The following is a 15,569-nucleotide window of genomic DNA, read 5'->3' on the forward strand; positions in this document are numbered from 1 at the left end:
CTGTTAATGATATTTATCCTAACCCTTTTAATCTCATTATTTAACCCTTTTTGTGGCATCTTTACCTTTTGCAGCTGTCCATTTAGAGGAATCAGCTCTGAAGGAGTTGGCGAAGCAGAGGAAAGAGGAAGAGGAAAGCCCAGACATGGATGCAGTAACTCCCGCGGGGAAATCGGGGTTAGGAAAAGCTGAGGAGGACAAATCCAGGCTGGAAGAAGAAAGGGAAGACGGGGGCACAGGAGGTGGGGAGCAGCACCACCTGCACCTCTCCAGCTGCCACGAGTGCCTGCAGCTGGAGAGCAGCACCATCGAGTCGGTGAAATTCGCCTCAGACGAGAACACCCCCGAGCTGCCCCAGGGCTGCAGCAGCGCAGGGCAGGACAAGGAGCGCCAAAATCTGCAAAAAGGCGTCAGAAGGATAAACCTGGCTGGGAAAGCCCCGAATATCCTGATTTACCTGGGCTCTGAGGCCGCCGAGGGGAGGCTGGAGCAGGTGAAGGCGGTGCTGAGGGAGTGCGTCGGTGCCGAGAGCTACGCCCTGTACCAGCTGCGCCAGGAGCGGGTGCTCAGGGACCCCTGGCTCGAGAACTGCCTGCTGCTGCTCATTGCCACCGAGGAGCCCCTCCCCGAGGCCGTCCACGGGCAGTTCGTGGCGTTCCTGGCCAAAGGGGGGAAGATCCTCGGCCTTTCCTCCTCCTTCGCCTTCGGGGGCGTGCGGATAAAGCGCAAGGACGAGCTGAGGAGGGTGGTGCACGAGCTGGTGGTGTGCAGGCAGGGCGGCGGTGAGGCGAGGCTGAGCCTGCTGCTCAGCGGCTGCGTGTTTGAGGAGGGCACGAAGGGAGATGGCAGCAGGGTGAAGGTGCTGGGCCGGCTGAGCAGCGCCGCCGAGGACGCGGTGATGGTGCGCCTGAGCCACGGCAGCGGTGCGGGAGAAGCCATCCTTTGCCAGGTACTGGGAGCAGGGGGAATTCGTTTCCTCCTGAAAAGTTGTTCCCGCTGCGTGTTCTTGGGGGTTCCTGTCCAGGGGAGGGGTGGAATCATGGAGTGGTTTGGGTTGGGAGGGAGCTGAAAGATCATTTTGTGCCACCCCTGCCATGGCAGGGACACCTCCCACTGTCCCAGGCTGCTCCCAGCCCCAGTGCCCAGCCTGGCCTTGGGCACTGCCAGGGATCCAGGGATGGAATTCCATCCCAGCCCTGCCCGCCCTGCCAGGGAACAATTCCTCATTGCCAGGATCCCACCCAGCCCTGCCCTCTGGCACTGGGAGCCATTCCCTGTGTGCTGTCCCTGCATCCCCTGGCCATTGTCTCTCTCCAGCTTTCCTGGGGCTCCTCCAGGCCCTGCAAGGCCACCCTGAGCTCAGCCCAAAGCTTCTCCTGTGCAGGTGAGCAATGCCAGCTGTGCCAGCCTTTCCTGCCAGCACAGGAATGTCCTGAAACTCACCCGGCGCCACCCCTGCCATGGCAGGGACACCTCCCACTGTCCCAGGTGCTCCAGCCTGGCCTTGGGCACTGCCAGGGATCAGGGGCAGCCCCAGCTGCTCTGGGCATCCCCACCCTCCCAGGGCAGGATTTTTCCCCAGTTCCCATCCATTCCTGCCCTCTGGCACTGGGAGCCATTCCCCGTGTGCTGGCACTGCCAAAGGGAGACGGACTGAGGCACAATCCAGGTCTCCAAGGGATTTCCCCAAGTTCGCAGGACAATGCACCAGGCCAGGAATGGGATGGGCCAAACCCACAACAGCCACGGCACGAGGTTTGCCCGGTGTGAGGATTGGGCAGAGGGTGAGCAAAGTGCTCAGAGGGGAGAAGGAATCACAGGTTCAGACAGAAAAGGTTCAGAGAATCCCAGAATCCCAGAGTGGGTTGGGTTGGGAGGGGTTTTAGGGATCACCCAGTGCCACCCCTGCCATGGCAGGGACACCTCCCACTGTCCCAGTGTCCAACCAGGCCTTGGGCACTGCCAGGGATCCAAGGATGGAATTCCATCCCAGCCCTGCCCACCCTCCCAGCCAGGAATTCCTTCCCAAAATCCCACCCAAATCTCCCCTTTCCCAGTGGGAGCCATTCCCTGGATGTGCAGGGATCCAAGTTCAGAGTGGGTTTCACTTGGTGTTGAAGAAGTGCAATGTCACTGCTGGAAAAAACATTTTCTTATTTTTACCATGGATCAGGCAAGCTAAAACAAAGTTTTGTGCGGGAATCAGGAATTTTACTCATTAATCCCTGGAAATATCTCCAAGAGGTGCCAGAGGATGGTGCCAGAGCTCAGGGACAGCACAGGGAGCCGTGGCCACCAACCAAACCCCAGAAATTTCCGCCTCCACGTGAGGAGGAATTTCCTTCCGTGGATATGACACAGCCCTGGAGCAGCTGCCCAGGGAGGTGATGGAGTTTCCCTTTCTGGAACATTCCAGAGCCACCTGGACACTTCCCTGTGCCACCTGCTCCAGGTGACCCTGCCTGAGCAGGGGGTTCAATGGGTCACCTCCAGAGGTCCCTTCCAATCCAAATTATTCTGGAATTTTCTCATTTTCCAGAGCAGAGCTTTCCCTTTCTGCCTGCTGGAGGTGGTGCAGGAACACAGCTTGAGCAGATTTTGGGATTTTGGCAATAAATCCCACAAAATCCTTACAAAAATAGGAATTGTGGCAAAGCAACAAGTGCAGAATAAACCTTGCTGGAAACTTTTTTGTTTCCTGAGTCATTATTCTGGCTTTAAATGTTTAAATGTTTAATATTCTGCAGCTATCAAATAGCTCAGAGAATCTGGGCATGGAATTGGGGTAGTTTAGGATGAGCCAAAATCATTAATTCCACTTAAAAGTAATATCCCGCAATATAAGTGGGATGTATAATATAAAAAGTGCCTCTCCAGTATCATGGTATTGTGATCTCTAGTTAAAAAAACACCAAAACAGCCAAAGAAAACCCTCAAAAAAACCACCAAAAACAACCCAACCTAACAAAAAACAAACGAAAAAACCCCCAAACAAACAAACAGCAACAAACAAGAAAAAACCAACCAAACAAAAAACCCCAAAGCAAAACACAAACAAAAAGACCCCAAACAAACAAACAAAATCAAACCCCACCCAAAAAAAGCCAAACAGATAAGGTCAAGTGTTCATAATATTTTTTTTCTTACTTTTTTCTTCATTTTGCCTTCTGGATAATGGGTGAGGAAGCTTCCATGGGGAGGTAGATGTTGGTCACTGATGACTGAAATGATTTAAATATTCTGAGCTAAAGTTTTGGTTGATGGAAAGGCTGCTAAGAGGGACCATGAAATATAGAGAATAAATCATGGAGAAAAGCAGGGCAAGATTTGTTTTCCAGTATTAAGTTAGGGAATATAAAAGATGAACCAACTTTATGAAAGATTCTATTTTTAACCAATATTTTAGGTAGGGAACTTTCTGAGGACCCCAGAGCACTGAAATTTAACTGGGATGAGGTCTCCAGACTCTTGTAGCAGTTAGAGCTCAGAAATATTCTTAGAAGTTCTTAGAATTGTTGTTCTCTTTTATCAGCCTAAATCTGCAGGATTTTTGGGAGCTCTGTTAGACACTGGAGGATATTTATTGCTGTTTTTGGTAGGCAGCTCTGCCAGCCAGAAAATGGATTTGATTCTGTCCCTGCAGGTTGAGCTTTGCTGCTCCCTTTCCATTGATCCTCCTGCTGCAGTAAAACTCAATACTCCACAGGTTTTTTCCCCAGGAAAAGGAGAAGAGCATCAGAGCACAGCTTCAAAAATCAGATTAAAAGGATTCCTGTGATTTTTTATCATTCTAAATGGCTTCCAGTCTGGATTTGAAAAGCCTTCATTGTTTGCAGGCAGTGACATCAGCCAAGAAATATTCTGGCAGATTTGTTTCCCTCTTTTCTGTGCTCCTCTGGTGGCCGGGTGTGTCCTGCCTCCTTTTTAATGGATTGTTTTTACAATTATGGAGTGGTTTGGGTTGGAAATGATATTAAAATTATCCCATCCCACCCCTGCCATGGCAGGGACGCCTCCCACTGTCCCAGGCTGCTCCAAGCCCAGTGTCCAACCTGGCCATGGGCACTGCCAGGGATCCAGGGGCAGCCACACTCATTAATTTCCTTGAATTTCAATGGAAATATGTAAAACTCAAAGAACATCACGAAATTCTGCAAAGTGGAAGAAATGAACAAAAATAAGGGCTAAATTTAGTACCAGTAAATGAATCTGCAGAGAGTACAAGTGTGGCTTCTTTGGGGTTTTTAGCCAGGGTCAGGATTAAATGTGTGAGAGGGCATTTCTTGTTGGGGCTCAGATGTTTATCAGTTCTTATCTCTGTCACATCTCACAAACCCTGAGCTCTGCAGCACTTCACTCCAACAAACTGAAAATGGAGCCCTGTCTCTCTCTCCAAGGCCTTTGAAGGATAAACTGTCCAATTAAGAAATGACACCTCAATTATTTTCACTTTTAACCCAATACCCAACCACCCGTGCCTGCAATGGGGACTTTTTATCCAATGACACAAAATCACCCAAACCCATGGAGGAGGAGGAGGAGGAGGAGGAGGAGGAGAAGAGGAAGGGGAAAGGGGAAGGGGAAGGGGAAGGAGAAGAAGAAGAAGAAGAAGAAGACGAAGAAGAAGAAGAAGAAGAAGAAGAAGAAGATGAAGAAGACGAAGAAGAAGAAGAAGAAGAAGAAGATGAAGAAGACGAAGAAGAAGACGAAGAAGACAAAGAAGAAGACAAAGAAGAAGAAGAAGAAGAAGATGAAGAAGAAGACGAAGAAGAAGGAGAAGAAGAAGAAGAAGAACAAGAACAAGATGAAGAAGAAGAAGACGAAGACGAAGAAGAAGAAGAAGAAGAAGAAGAAGAAGAAGAAGAAGAAGGAGCAGCCTCCACCCAAAACCTCCACCTTGCTTTCTATCTATTCCTGTATTCTAAACCCTTAAACTCTGAGTTTCCCACCCTGTGATATCACACACTTCTGTTCAAACTCCACACCTTTAATCTCAGTTTTATTATTGAATTCTGGAAGCTTCTCCAGGCCCTCAGGTCAATGCAGTGTTCTCTGGGGGTCAGTGCCTGGCAGCACAGAAAGTCTGGAATTCTCAATTCTCAAATTCAGGGTTCCAACATACAAAGGCTTTGAAATATCTTGGAAAAGCAGGAAAAAAAGAGCCAAAAAAGAGTCTGTGAAGGATATTTTTCCCTTTTGCATTTAATTTCAACTTCTAAGCATCTGTTTTGAGCATGAGGAGTGATTTTCTATCACATGAAAAAGTAACTTTTTAGGCAGGAGAGTTGCTTTATCTGCACTGATTTCCACTAAAGTCATGGGAATTGCCTGAGTTCTCCATACCTTGGACAAGTTCTAAAAAGCTCTTTCAATTTTAATATAATTTGAATGGAATTTCAGTTTTAATGGAATTTCAGTTTCAATGGAATTTGAACTTTAATGGAATTTCAGTTGTAATGGAATTTCAGTTTCAATGGAATTTGAACTTTAATGGAATTTCAGTTGTAATGGAATTTCAGTTTCAATGGAATTTGAACTTTAATGGAATTTCAGTTGTAATGGAATTTCAGTTTCAATGGAATTTGAACTTTAATGGAATTTCATTTTTAATGGAATTTCAGCTGTAATGGAATTTCAGTTTCAATGGAATTTGAACTTTAATGGAATTTCAGTTTCAATGGAATTTTCTTCATATACAAAATAGAAAATGGCCAACCTTGCTGTTGGTTCTGGCAGACCTGAAAAGCAGAAACTTAAATTTAAGTTGGTAAATACAAATTTGATCAACTCCTCCAGAGTAAATTTATTAAGAAGGGAAATTTTAGGCAGGTTTCAGAGGAAATTGTGGCGTGTTGATGTTTCTGAATTGGAAACTGATTTTCTCTTTTTATTCCTCCCGCCAGGCCCATTTGGAGCTGGGAGTTCTCCATACCTTGGACAAGTTCTAAAAAGCTCTTTCAATTTTAATATAATTTGAATGGAATTTCAGTTGTAATGGAATTTCAGTTGTAATGGAATTTCACTTTTAATGGAATTTCAGCTGTAATGGAATTTCAGTTTCAATGGAATTTCAGCTGTAATGGAATTTCAGCTGTAATGGAATTTCAGTTTCAATGGAATTTGAACTTTAATGGAATTTCAGTTTCAATGGAATTTTCTTCATATACAAAATAGAAAATGGCCAACCTTGCTGTTGGTTCTGGCAGACCTGAAAATTTGTAAATACAAATTTGGTCAACTCCTACAGGAAAAGTTTACGAAGAATGGGAATTTTAGGCAGGTTTCAGAGGAAATTGTGGTGTGTTGGTGTTTCTGAATTGGAAACTGATTTTCTCTTTTTCTTCCTCCCGCCAGGCCCATTTGGAGCTGGACAGCAGCGCCATGGATGTGCAGACTGAGGAGGATTTCAATCTGCTCAAAATGAGCAATCCCAAGAGATTTGAAGTGCTCAGGGAGGTCCTGACCTGCCTGGGGCTGAGCTGTGAACGAAGTGAAATTCCTGAATTAACCCCCATTTTCCTGCTCTCTCCTGATGAGGTAAGCTGGGATTTACCCTGCCAGGGAAATTCGGGGTTCTCTTGCAGCCTGCTGCTTGTGTTTGCAGAGTTTTCTGCAGATGTTTCAGGTAAGGAAAAAATTCCATTTTTAATCCATCAGTTTTGGTTCCTGCTGGAAGGAATTCTGAATTTCACCGCAGGGGATTGTGCAGGGTTAATTTAATTATATTTCTGTATTTCTGTTAAGAACTTTTTAGTGTTGTCCTTTTGAAGGCTACAGAAATAACTGCTTTAAAAACCAGGATTTATTATTTTAAAAGTGTAAAATGAAGATAAAAAAATTAATCTCTTGATATTGAGTCAAGATAAAATTTCCAAAAGAGGAGATGGTGAAGAGCAGAGGGCAGGGAATGGGGAGGGGCTGATGGCACAGGGAAATCAACCCCTGATTCCTGAGGGCGTTGCAATATTTCCTGGGAATATTTAAAATTCGAATATTGGAAATTCAAATCAGGGAAATCAACCCCTGATTCCTGAGGGCGTTGCAATATTTCCTGGGAATGTTTGAAATTCGAATATTTGAAATTCAGATCAGGGAAATCAACCCCTGATTCCTGAGGGTGTTGCAATATTTCCTGGGAATATTTGAAATTCAAATCAGGGAAATCAACCCCTGATTCCTGAGGGCGTTGCAATATTTCCTGGGAATATTTAAAATTCGAATATTGGAAATTCAAATCAGGGAAATCAACCCCTGATTCCTGAGGGTGTTGCAATATTTCCTGGGAATGTTTAAAATTCGAATATTTGAAATTCAGATCAGGGAAATCAACCCCTGATTCCTGAGGGTGTTGCAATATTTCCTGGGAATATTTAAAATTCGAATATTGGAAATTCAAATCAGGGAAATCAACCCCTGATTCCTGAGGGTGTTGCAATATTTCCTGGGAGTATTTGAAATTCAGATCAGGGAAATCAACCCCTGATTCCTGAGGGCGTTGCAATATTTCCTGGGAATATTTGAAATTCGAATATTTGAAATTCAGATCAGGGAAATCAACCCCTGATTCCTGAGGGCGTTGCAATATTTCCTGGGAATATTTGAAATTCGAATATTTGAAATTCAGATCAGGGAAATCAACCCCTGATTCCTGAGGGCGTTGCAATATTTCCTGGGAATATTTGAAATTCAAATGTCAGCTCTCAGTGCTGCTCCCGTCCATGTGAGACTCTGCTGTGAACAATTGTCAGGAATTTATAAAACAGGGATTTTCACTTGTTTTTCTTTAAAATATAACTTCAGAATGGGTTGTTGGTTGAGCAAACACGCTCGGTCCGTGTCTGGCGCATTGAGTGACCTGTTAAAAGACATCAGTGGTGTAAGACGGGCCACTCCTCAAAGCAGAGCGGCGATCGATTATCGATTGCTCGCTCATGGACATGGGTGCGAAGAGTTTGAAGGGATGTGCTGCCTGAATCTCTCAGTCCATTCCACATCAATTCATGAAAGCATTCAGAAAATAAAGGACAGCATAAATAAACTTGGCGAGATCACAGGATGGTGGATCGATGATCTGGCAGGATTTTTTGACGTCTCTCCCATATGGAGAGGAATTTTAAAGATGGCATTCTATGTCTTAATAATTCTCTTAGTCCTCGTACTCGTTATCCCGTGCATCTTTGCATGTCTAAGGCGTGTCATGAGTCAGGTGGCAAAAGAAGTGTTTTTAGTGCAAACAGAAGGGGGAGATGTGGGATCTCAGCGCCTCAGCCCTGATGTGCAGAGTCACCGAGACCACCCCTGGGGGGCTCGGAGGTCCTGGAGCGTTGCCAGAAGTGTCTGGTGGCTGCACTTTGATCCTGCACGGGAAACGACACCTGTGTGAGGATGGGAGGATCTCACGGGGGTAAATGGTGAAGGGATGGGTTAATTGTAGTGTGAAACACAGGGTTTGGAATCTCGGTACAGGGGGGTCTGGAGAAACAAGATGGAGGAGTTGGGGCGTGTCCTGTCCTTCTTCTTCTTCTTCTTCTTCTCGGCCTCCATCTTCTGTGGTGGTGGTGGCACTTTGGGATTGGTTCTTACTGAAAGTGCACTGGTCAATAAGGGTGAAAGGCACTGGGGAGAATAGGTAAATATCTCACACGTAGTTTTGGGTATAAAGATCAGTGACCGCCCCGAGGGCTCTCAGTGTGCTCATGGCCGGCGTGCTGTGCTCTGTCGGGCTGGGAGAAAATCTTGTAGATAAAAACCAATAAACACTGAAGACCGAAAAACCTGAAGTCTCTTCTCGTCCTTTGGAGCGCGGGCTGTCCCAAGGCCATCCCGAGCCTTTCCAGGCCATCAAAAACAGCCGGGAACGGGACAGTGTGGCAAATTGGAAACAAAACTAAAACCCATTTCACCTTTTTGGTTGTATTAAAAATGCCCCAGACACAAAGTTTGTTTATTGAACTCTTCCTATTTTTGTTCTCCTCTTTCACTATTTTTTTTCGTGATTGTTTCTGCCCAATGCCTTTGGACTTCTCAAACATACAAATTAAAATTCAGCTGATTTCTATCCAAACTTGCCATCTAGTGGCACACGGCAGGGTTGCAGACCATCAAGTAAAGATATTTTAACTGTATATTCCTCAGTTAAAGTTTATACCACAATTAGTTTTAAAAATTTACATAATTAAGTCTGTTAATAAATTATTTTATTCCTAAACTTTATTAATTTTCATGTGATTTTAGTTGTTTTATTCACATATTTAATGGGAGTTTTGCTGTGTGTAGTCATTGTTTTAACGTCTTTCCTTTTAGCTTTGATATAATTCCAGAATTTTGTGTAAAAGGAAATTGCAACTTGTAACAACAACAGTTCCTAATGAAGAGAGTTCCTAATTGTTTATTAAAATAAATAATGAATGTGTTGGAGTTTAGCTTTTTCACAAATTATTTATTTTCCCCTTCCATCCTGTTCTCCATAGGTTTCCTTGCTTTCCCAGAGAGCCAGGAGATACCAAAAATGTGAATTATTTGTGGAAATCTTTAATTTTATTGCCAGCAAATGATTTTGGGATGATTTCTTAGACCTCCCTGTAATAAAAATACCACAATTAGTTAATTAATGATCAAGCAAGCTCAAGGTCTTGTTAGCAGATCCAAAAATAATGAGAAGAATAATAAATAAATATAGAATAATAAAAGAATAATAAAATTATAAAATATAAAATAATAAATTATAATATAATTTATAAAAATATAAAATATAAAAAATATTTATATAAATAACTATATATTAATTTAGATATAAAATATAATATAAAATATAAAATAATAAATGATAATATAATATTATAAAAATAATAAAATATAAAAAATAATAAAATAATAAAATGATCGAATAATAAAATAATAAAGTATAAAATAAAATAAAAAAGAATAATAAAAATAATAATTTCATATTGCTGAGACTTGGCAGCTCAGGATTGATTCCTCATCCCCAAACTGGAGTTTCTGTTGTGTTTAAAATCTCCTGGTTCAGATTTTCTAATTAATTTCAGGAACCCCAAGCTCCTTTTGCTTATGAGGAAAAAATAATAATTGGGTTTGCTCTGCGATTTTTACTCCATTAAGGAAAAATCAAACTGAGGGGGTTTTTTTTGGGGTAATTTTAAAATTATTTCAGTTTAAAGTGCTGGTTTGGGGAGTTCTTAATTTAGAGCAGGGCTGTAATTTGTAAATTCTGTGGGATTGATTCCCTTGATTCCATCTTTTATCAGAGCTTTCACCAGACCTGTTTCCTGCTGCCTTATAAATAAATATAATAATATATTATAAATATAACATATTATAATATAATTATGTATAATATAGATTATAAATATAATAAATTTTATAAATAAAACTCTAAACTTTATTCTGTGAACAAATAGCTTCTCCTCATTTGCCTTTGCTGAAATTCCTGGGAAATCTGAGTTTTTGAGTTTTTCTGCATCACTGTTGAGATGCTGTTAATAATCCCATCCAACCTGGGCTGCTGATTGCTAGAATCAGTTATTAAGATTATTAAGAATTTAGTGATTATTTAGAATTTAGGATGTTCCTCTCCACTCTGTGAGTGTTGCTTGGTTCCTTTTGCAGAATTTGAAGCTGTTCCTGAGGGGTGGGTTGGAATTTTTTTCACTTTTCTCCCTCAGAATTCACATTTTGAAGTTTTAATTTCCAATTCGCAGACCTTAAAACCACACTCTTGCTGCATGGGTTAAAAAAAGCCAACAAAACATGAGCACAACTGGAATTATTGTATTTTAAATCCAGATTTTAAATCCAAATTATTATATTTTAAATCCAAATTTTAAATCCAAATTATTATACTGCAAATCCAAATTTTAAATCCAAATTATATTATATTATATTATATTATATTATATTATATTATATTATATATTATTTAAATCCATATTATATTATTTTATATTATATTATATTACATTACATTACATTACATTATATTATATTATATCGTATCGTATAATATAATACCAATCATATCATATTTTAAATCAAATAAATTGTATTTTAAATCCAAATTATTATATTTTAAATCCAAATTTTAAATCCAAATTATATTTTATTATATTAGTATATAATATATATTATTTAAATCCATATTATATTATGTTATAGTACATTACATTACATTACATTACATTACATTATAGTATATTACATTATATTATATTATATTACATTACATTACATTACATTATAGTATATTACATTATATTATATTATATTATATTATATTATATTATATTACGTTATAATATTTGCTCATCTGAAAACTTGAATAAAAACTCCTCAGGCTCAAAATTTTTTGTGTATTTGAGTAATTCAGTAGCTGGGGCAGAATCAGCTCAGAGTCTTGCTGCATGGGTTAAAAAAAGCCAACAAAACATGAGCAGAACTGGAATTGTTATATTTTAAATCCAGATTTTAAATCCAAATTATATTATATTCCATTACATTATATTATATTATATTATATTATATTATATTATATTATATTATATTATATTATATTATATATTATTTAAATCCATATTATGTTATGTTATATTACATTACATTACATTACATTATATTATATTATATTACATTATAGTATATTACATTATATTATATTATATTACATTACATTACATTATATTATATTGCATTGTATTATATTATATCACATTATAGTATATTACATTACATTACATTAATTACATTATATTATATTATATTATATTACATTATAGTATATTACATTATATTATATTATATTACATTACATTATATTATATTGCATTGTATTATATTATATTATATTACATTATAGTATATTACATTACATTACATTATATTATATTATATTACATTATATTATATTATATTACATTACATTACATTATATTATATTGCATTGTATTATATTATATTATATTACATTATAGTATATTACATTATATTACATTATATTACATTATATTATATTACATTACATTACATTACATTATATTATATTGCATTATATTATATTACATTACATTACATTATAGTATATTACATTATATTATATTACATTACATTACATTACATTACATTACATTACATTACATTATATTATATTATATTATATCATATCATATCATATCATATTATATTATATTATATTACGTTATAATATTTGCTCATCTGAAAACTTGAATAAAAACTCCTCAGGCTGAATTTTTTTGTGTGTTTTTCAGTAATTCCGTAGCTGGGGCAGCATCAGCTCAGAGCAGATTTCCATGCCTTGCTTCTGGGGGGGCGCAGTTCTGCTTTTGAATTCCAGCTCCACGACCTCAGCCGAGAAAACGTGGAGCCGCTTTATCCTGAATAAACCTTCCTTTGAGGAGGGGGAATTTGAGCTCTCGGCTAACGCTGGAATGAACCCCGATTTCAGGGGGCGTCTGGAGACAATCGTGTCTGAAATATTTCCATGCGTATTCATGGCTGTCGTAGGACTTGGGATTCAACCTCAGGGTTTTTGTTTTTAAATTTCCAATGCTGAAATCAGGGGTGGTTCCACTGAAACTGCAGAGTTTTTATGATTATCCAATTTTTTTTTGTTTATAAGTGAACCAAAATTTTGTATAATCTACAAAATGGGAGATTTGCTTGTTTTCTCTTACCCTCAAAGCATGAGCATCATCCCCTGCCTTACAGACAGTAGAACGAAAACCAAGAGTTCCTTGGAATTATTTATTCCAGAAAGGAAATTTGCTCTTTTCTCTGGCTGAAAAATAAAATAAGAGCTGAGAAAAATATTAAATGACCGGCAGACAGTGAGAGAATTGAATAAATCACTGATAAATCTATTAAATGACCAACAGACAGTGAGAGAATTGAATAAATCACTGATAAATCTATTAAATGACCAACAGACAGTGAGAGAATTGAATAAATCACTGATAAATCTATTAAATGACCGACAGTGAGAGAATTGAATAAATCACTGATAAATCTATTAAATGACCAACAGTGAGAGAATTGAATAGATCACTGATAAATCAATTAAATGACCAACAGTGAGAGAATTGAATAAATCACTGATAAATCAATTAAATGACCAACAGTGAAAGAATTGAATAAATCACTGATAAATCAATTAAATGACCAACAGTGAGAGAATTGAATAAATCACTGATAAATCAATTAAATGACCAACAGTGAGAGAATTGAATAAATCACTGATAAATCTATTAAATGACCGACAGACAGTGAGAGAATTTTTGAATAAATCACTGATAAATCAATTAAATGACCGACAGTGAGAGAATTGAATAAATCACTGATAAATCTATTAAATGACCAACAGACAGTGAGAGAATTGAATAAATCACTGATAAATCTATTAAATGACCAACAGACAGTGAGAGAATTTTTGAATAAATCACTGATAAATCAATTAAATGACCGACAGTGAGAGAATTGAATAAATCACTGATAAATCTATTAAATGATCAACAGTGAGAGAATTGAATAAATCACTGATAAATCTATTAAATGACCAACAGTGAGAGAATTGAATAAATCACTGATAAATCAATTAAATGACCAACAGTGAGAGAATTGAATAAATCACTGATAAATCAATTAAATGACCAACAGTGAGAGAATTGAATAAATCACTGATAAATCTATTAAATGACCGACAGACAGTGAGAGAATTGAATAAATCACTGATAAATCAATTAAATGACCAACAGTGAGAGAATTGAATAAATCACTGATAAATCTATTAAATGACCAACAGACAGTGAGAGAATTGAATAAATCACTGATAAATCTATTAAATGACCAACAGTGAGAGAATTGAATAAATCACTGATAAATCTATTAAATGACCAACAGACAGTGAGAGAATTGAATAAATCACTGATAAATCAATTAAATGACCAACAGTGAGAGAATTGAATAAATCACTGATAAATCTATTAAATGACCGACAGACAGCGAGAGAATTGAATAAATCACTGATAAATCTATTAAATGACCGACAGACAGTGAGAGAATTGAATAAATCACTGATAAATCTATTAAATGACCAACAGACAGTGAGAGAATTGAATAAATCACTGATAAATCTATTAAATGACCAACAGTGAGAGAATTGAATAAATCACTGATAAATCTATTAAATGACCAACAGTGAGAGAATTGAATAAATCACTGATAAATCTATTAAATGACCGACAGTGAGAGAATTGAATAAATCACTGATAAATCTATTAAATGACCGACAGTGAGAGAATTGAATAAATCACTGATAAATCTATTAAATGGCCAACAGTGAGAGAATTGAATAAATCACTGATAAATCTATTAAATGACCGACAGACAGCGAGAGAATTGAATAAATCACTGATAAATCAATTAAATGACCAACAGTGAGAGAATTGAATAAATCACTGATAAATCTATTAAATGATCAACAGTGAGAGAATTGAATAAATCACTGATAAATCTATTAAATGACCGACAGTGAGAGAATTGAATAAATCACTGATAAATCTATTAAATGACCAACAGTGAGAGAATTGAATAAATCACTGATAAATCTATTAAATGACCGACAGTGAGAGAATTGAATAAATCACTGATAAATCTATTAAATGACCGACAGACAGTGAGAGAATTGAATAAATCACTGATAAATCATCTGTGTCTAACATTTTTACCTTTTTTTAATGCATTATGTGTATTATTTGAAATGAGCAAAAACTTTTGTACTTGAAGGCTTTTCCCAGTTTGTTTCTCGGCTAAAAATGAAAATATCTTTTAGGGCAAAGTAGCAAAAAAAATGAGATGAAGCAATGTAAATGCATCAGTACCAATAAAAATGGGTATTTGCTGAAGCACCTTACTGGTTTTGGGGAATGGATTTAATATATCTTATTTAAAACTAATATATCTATTTAAAACCTCACCTAAGGACTGATAGCTGTGATATCAATTGAGAATATTTGGAATTTAACTCCATCATTTTCCCCATAATTTTTTACATAATTTTTTCCAATAAATGCGAAGGGCTTTGTTGGGCTGCAAGGCTTCGAGTTGCCTGTGTGTGCAGGGACGGTGGGTTTGCATTTCTGGTTTTGTGTCCTTCCCTCTCCCCTCCTCAAATTCACTTTTTTTTCTTTGCAACAAAATCTTGCAAACCCAGAAGGGCCACAGAAATCATAAAACAGACTTTTTTCAGTGTTGGCAGTCATGGGCAGTGTCAATGTCTGGATTCTAATCCTGATTCCTGCTGCTTGCTGGGGTTGGAGCGTGGTTCTGAAGGGAATTGTTCTCCAGGAATTTGGTTTTTGACAGTCTGTGCCTCATTGTTTTCCTCTTTTTGCTTCATTAGCACTCAGAATAATGAAATTATGCAGGGATTGTGTCCAAATCCAGCAGTTCAGAGCTGCTCTGGTCTGGTTTTTGTATCAGTGATATCTCCTCTTGTACCCAAGTGAATTTGTAACACTTGTCACACAGTCCCATGGTGGAAT

The 15,569-nt window shown here is 38.2% G+C and overlaps 1 protein-coding gene across 1 annotated transcript in view; it reads left to right on the top strand.

Annotated features, from left to right (window-relative positions):
* The window catches only part of LOC128946144 (biotin--protein ligase-like), a 66,979-nt gene that overhangs the window by 20,914 nt on the left and 30,496 nt on the right, over positions 1-15,569 (top strand). Inside the window, exons 4-5 of the mRNA XM_054290061.1 lie at positions 75-949; positions 6,355-6,537. Of these exons, the coding sequence (XP_054146036.1) occupies positions 75-949; positions 6,355-6,537 (1,058 nt within the window). The remainder of the gene's footprint in view (positions 1-74; positions 950-6,354; positions 6,538-15,569) is intronic.

This window comes from Melozone crissalis, unplaced genomic scaffold (genome assembly GCF_028551555.1).
Source record: "Melozone crissalis strain CALT ecotype California unplaced genomic scaffold, PUWL_Pcris_2 ptg000075l_1, whole genome shotgun sequence".
In the NCBI taxonomy this organism is placed as follows: Eukaryota; Metazoa; Chordata; class Aves; order Passeriformes; family Passerellidae; genus Melozone; species Melozone crissalis.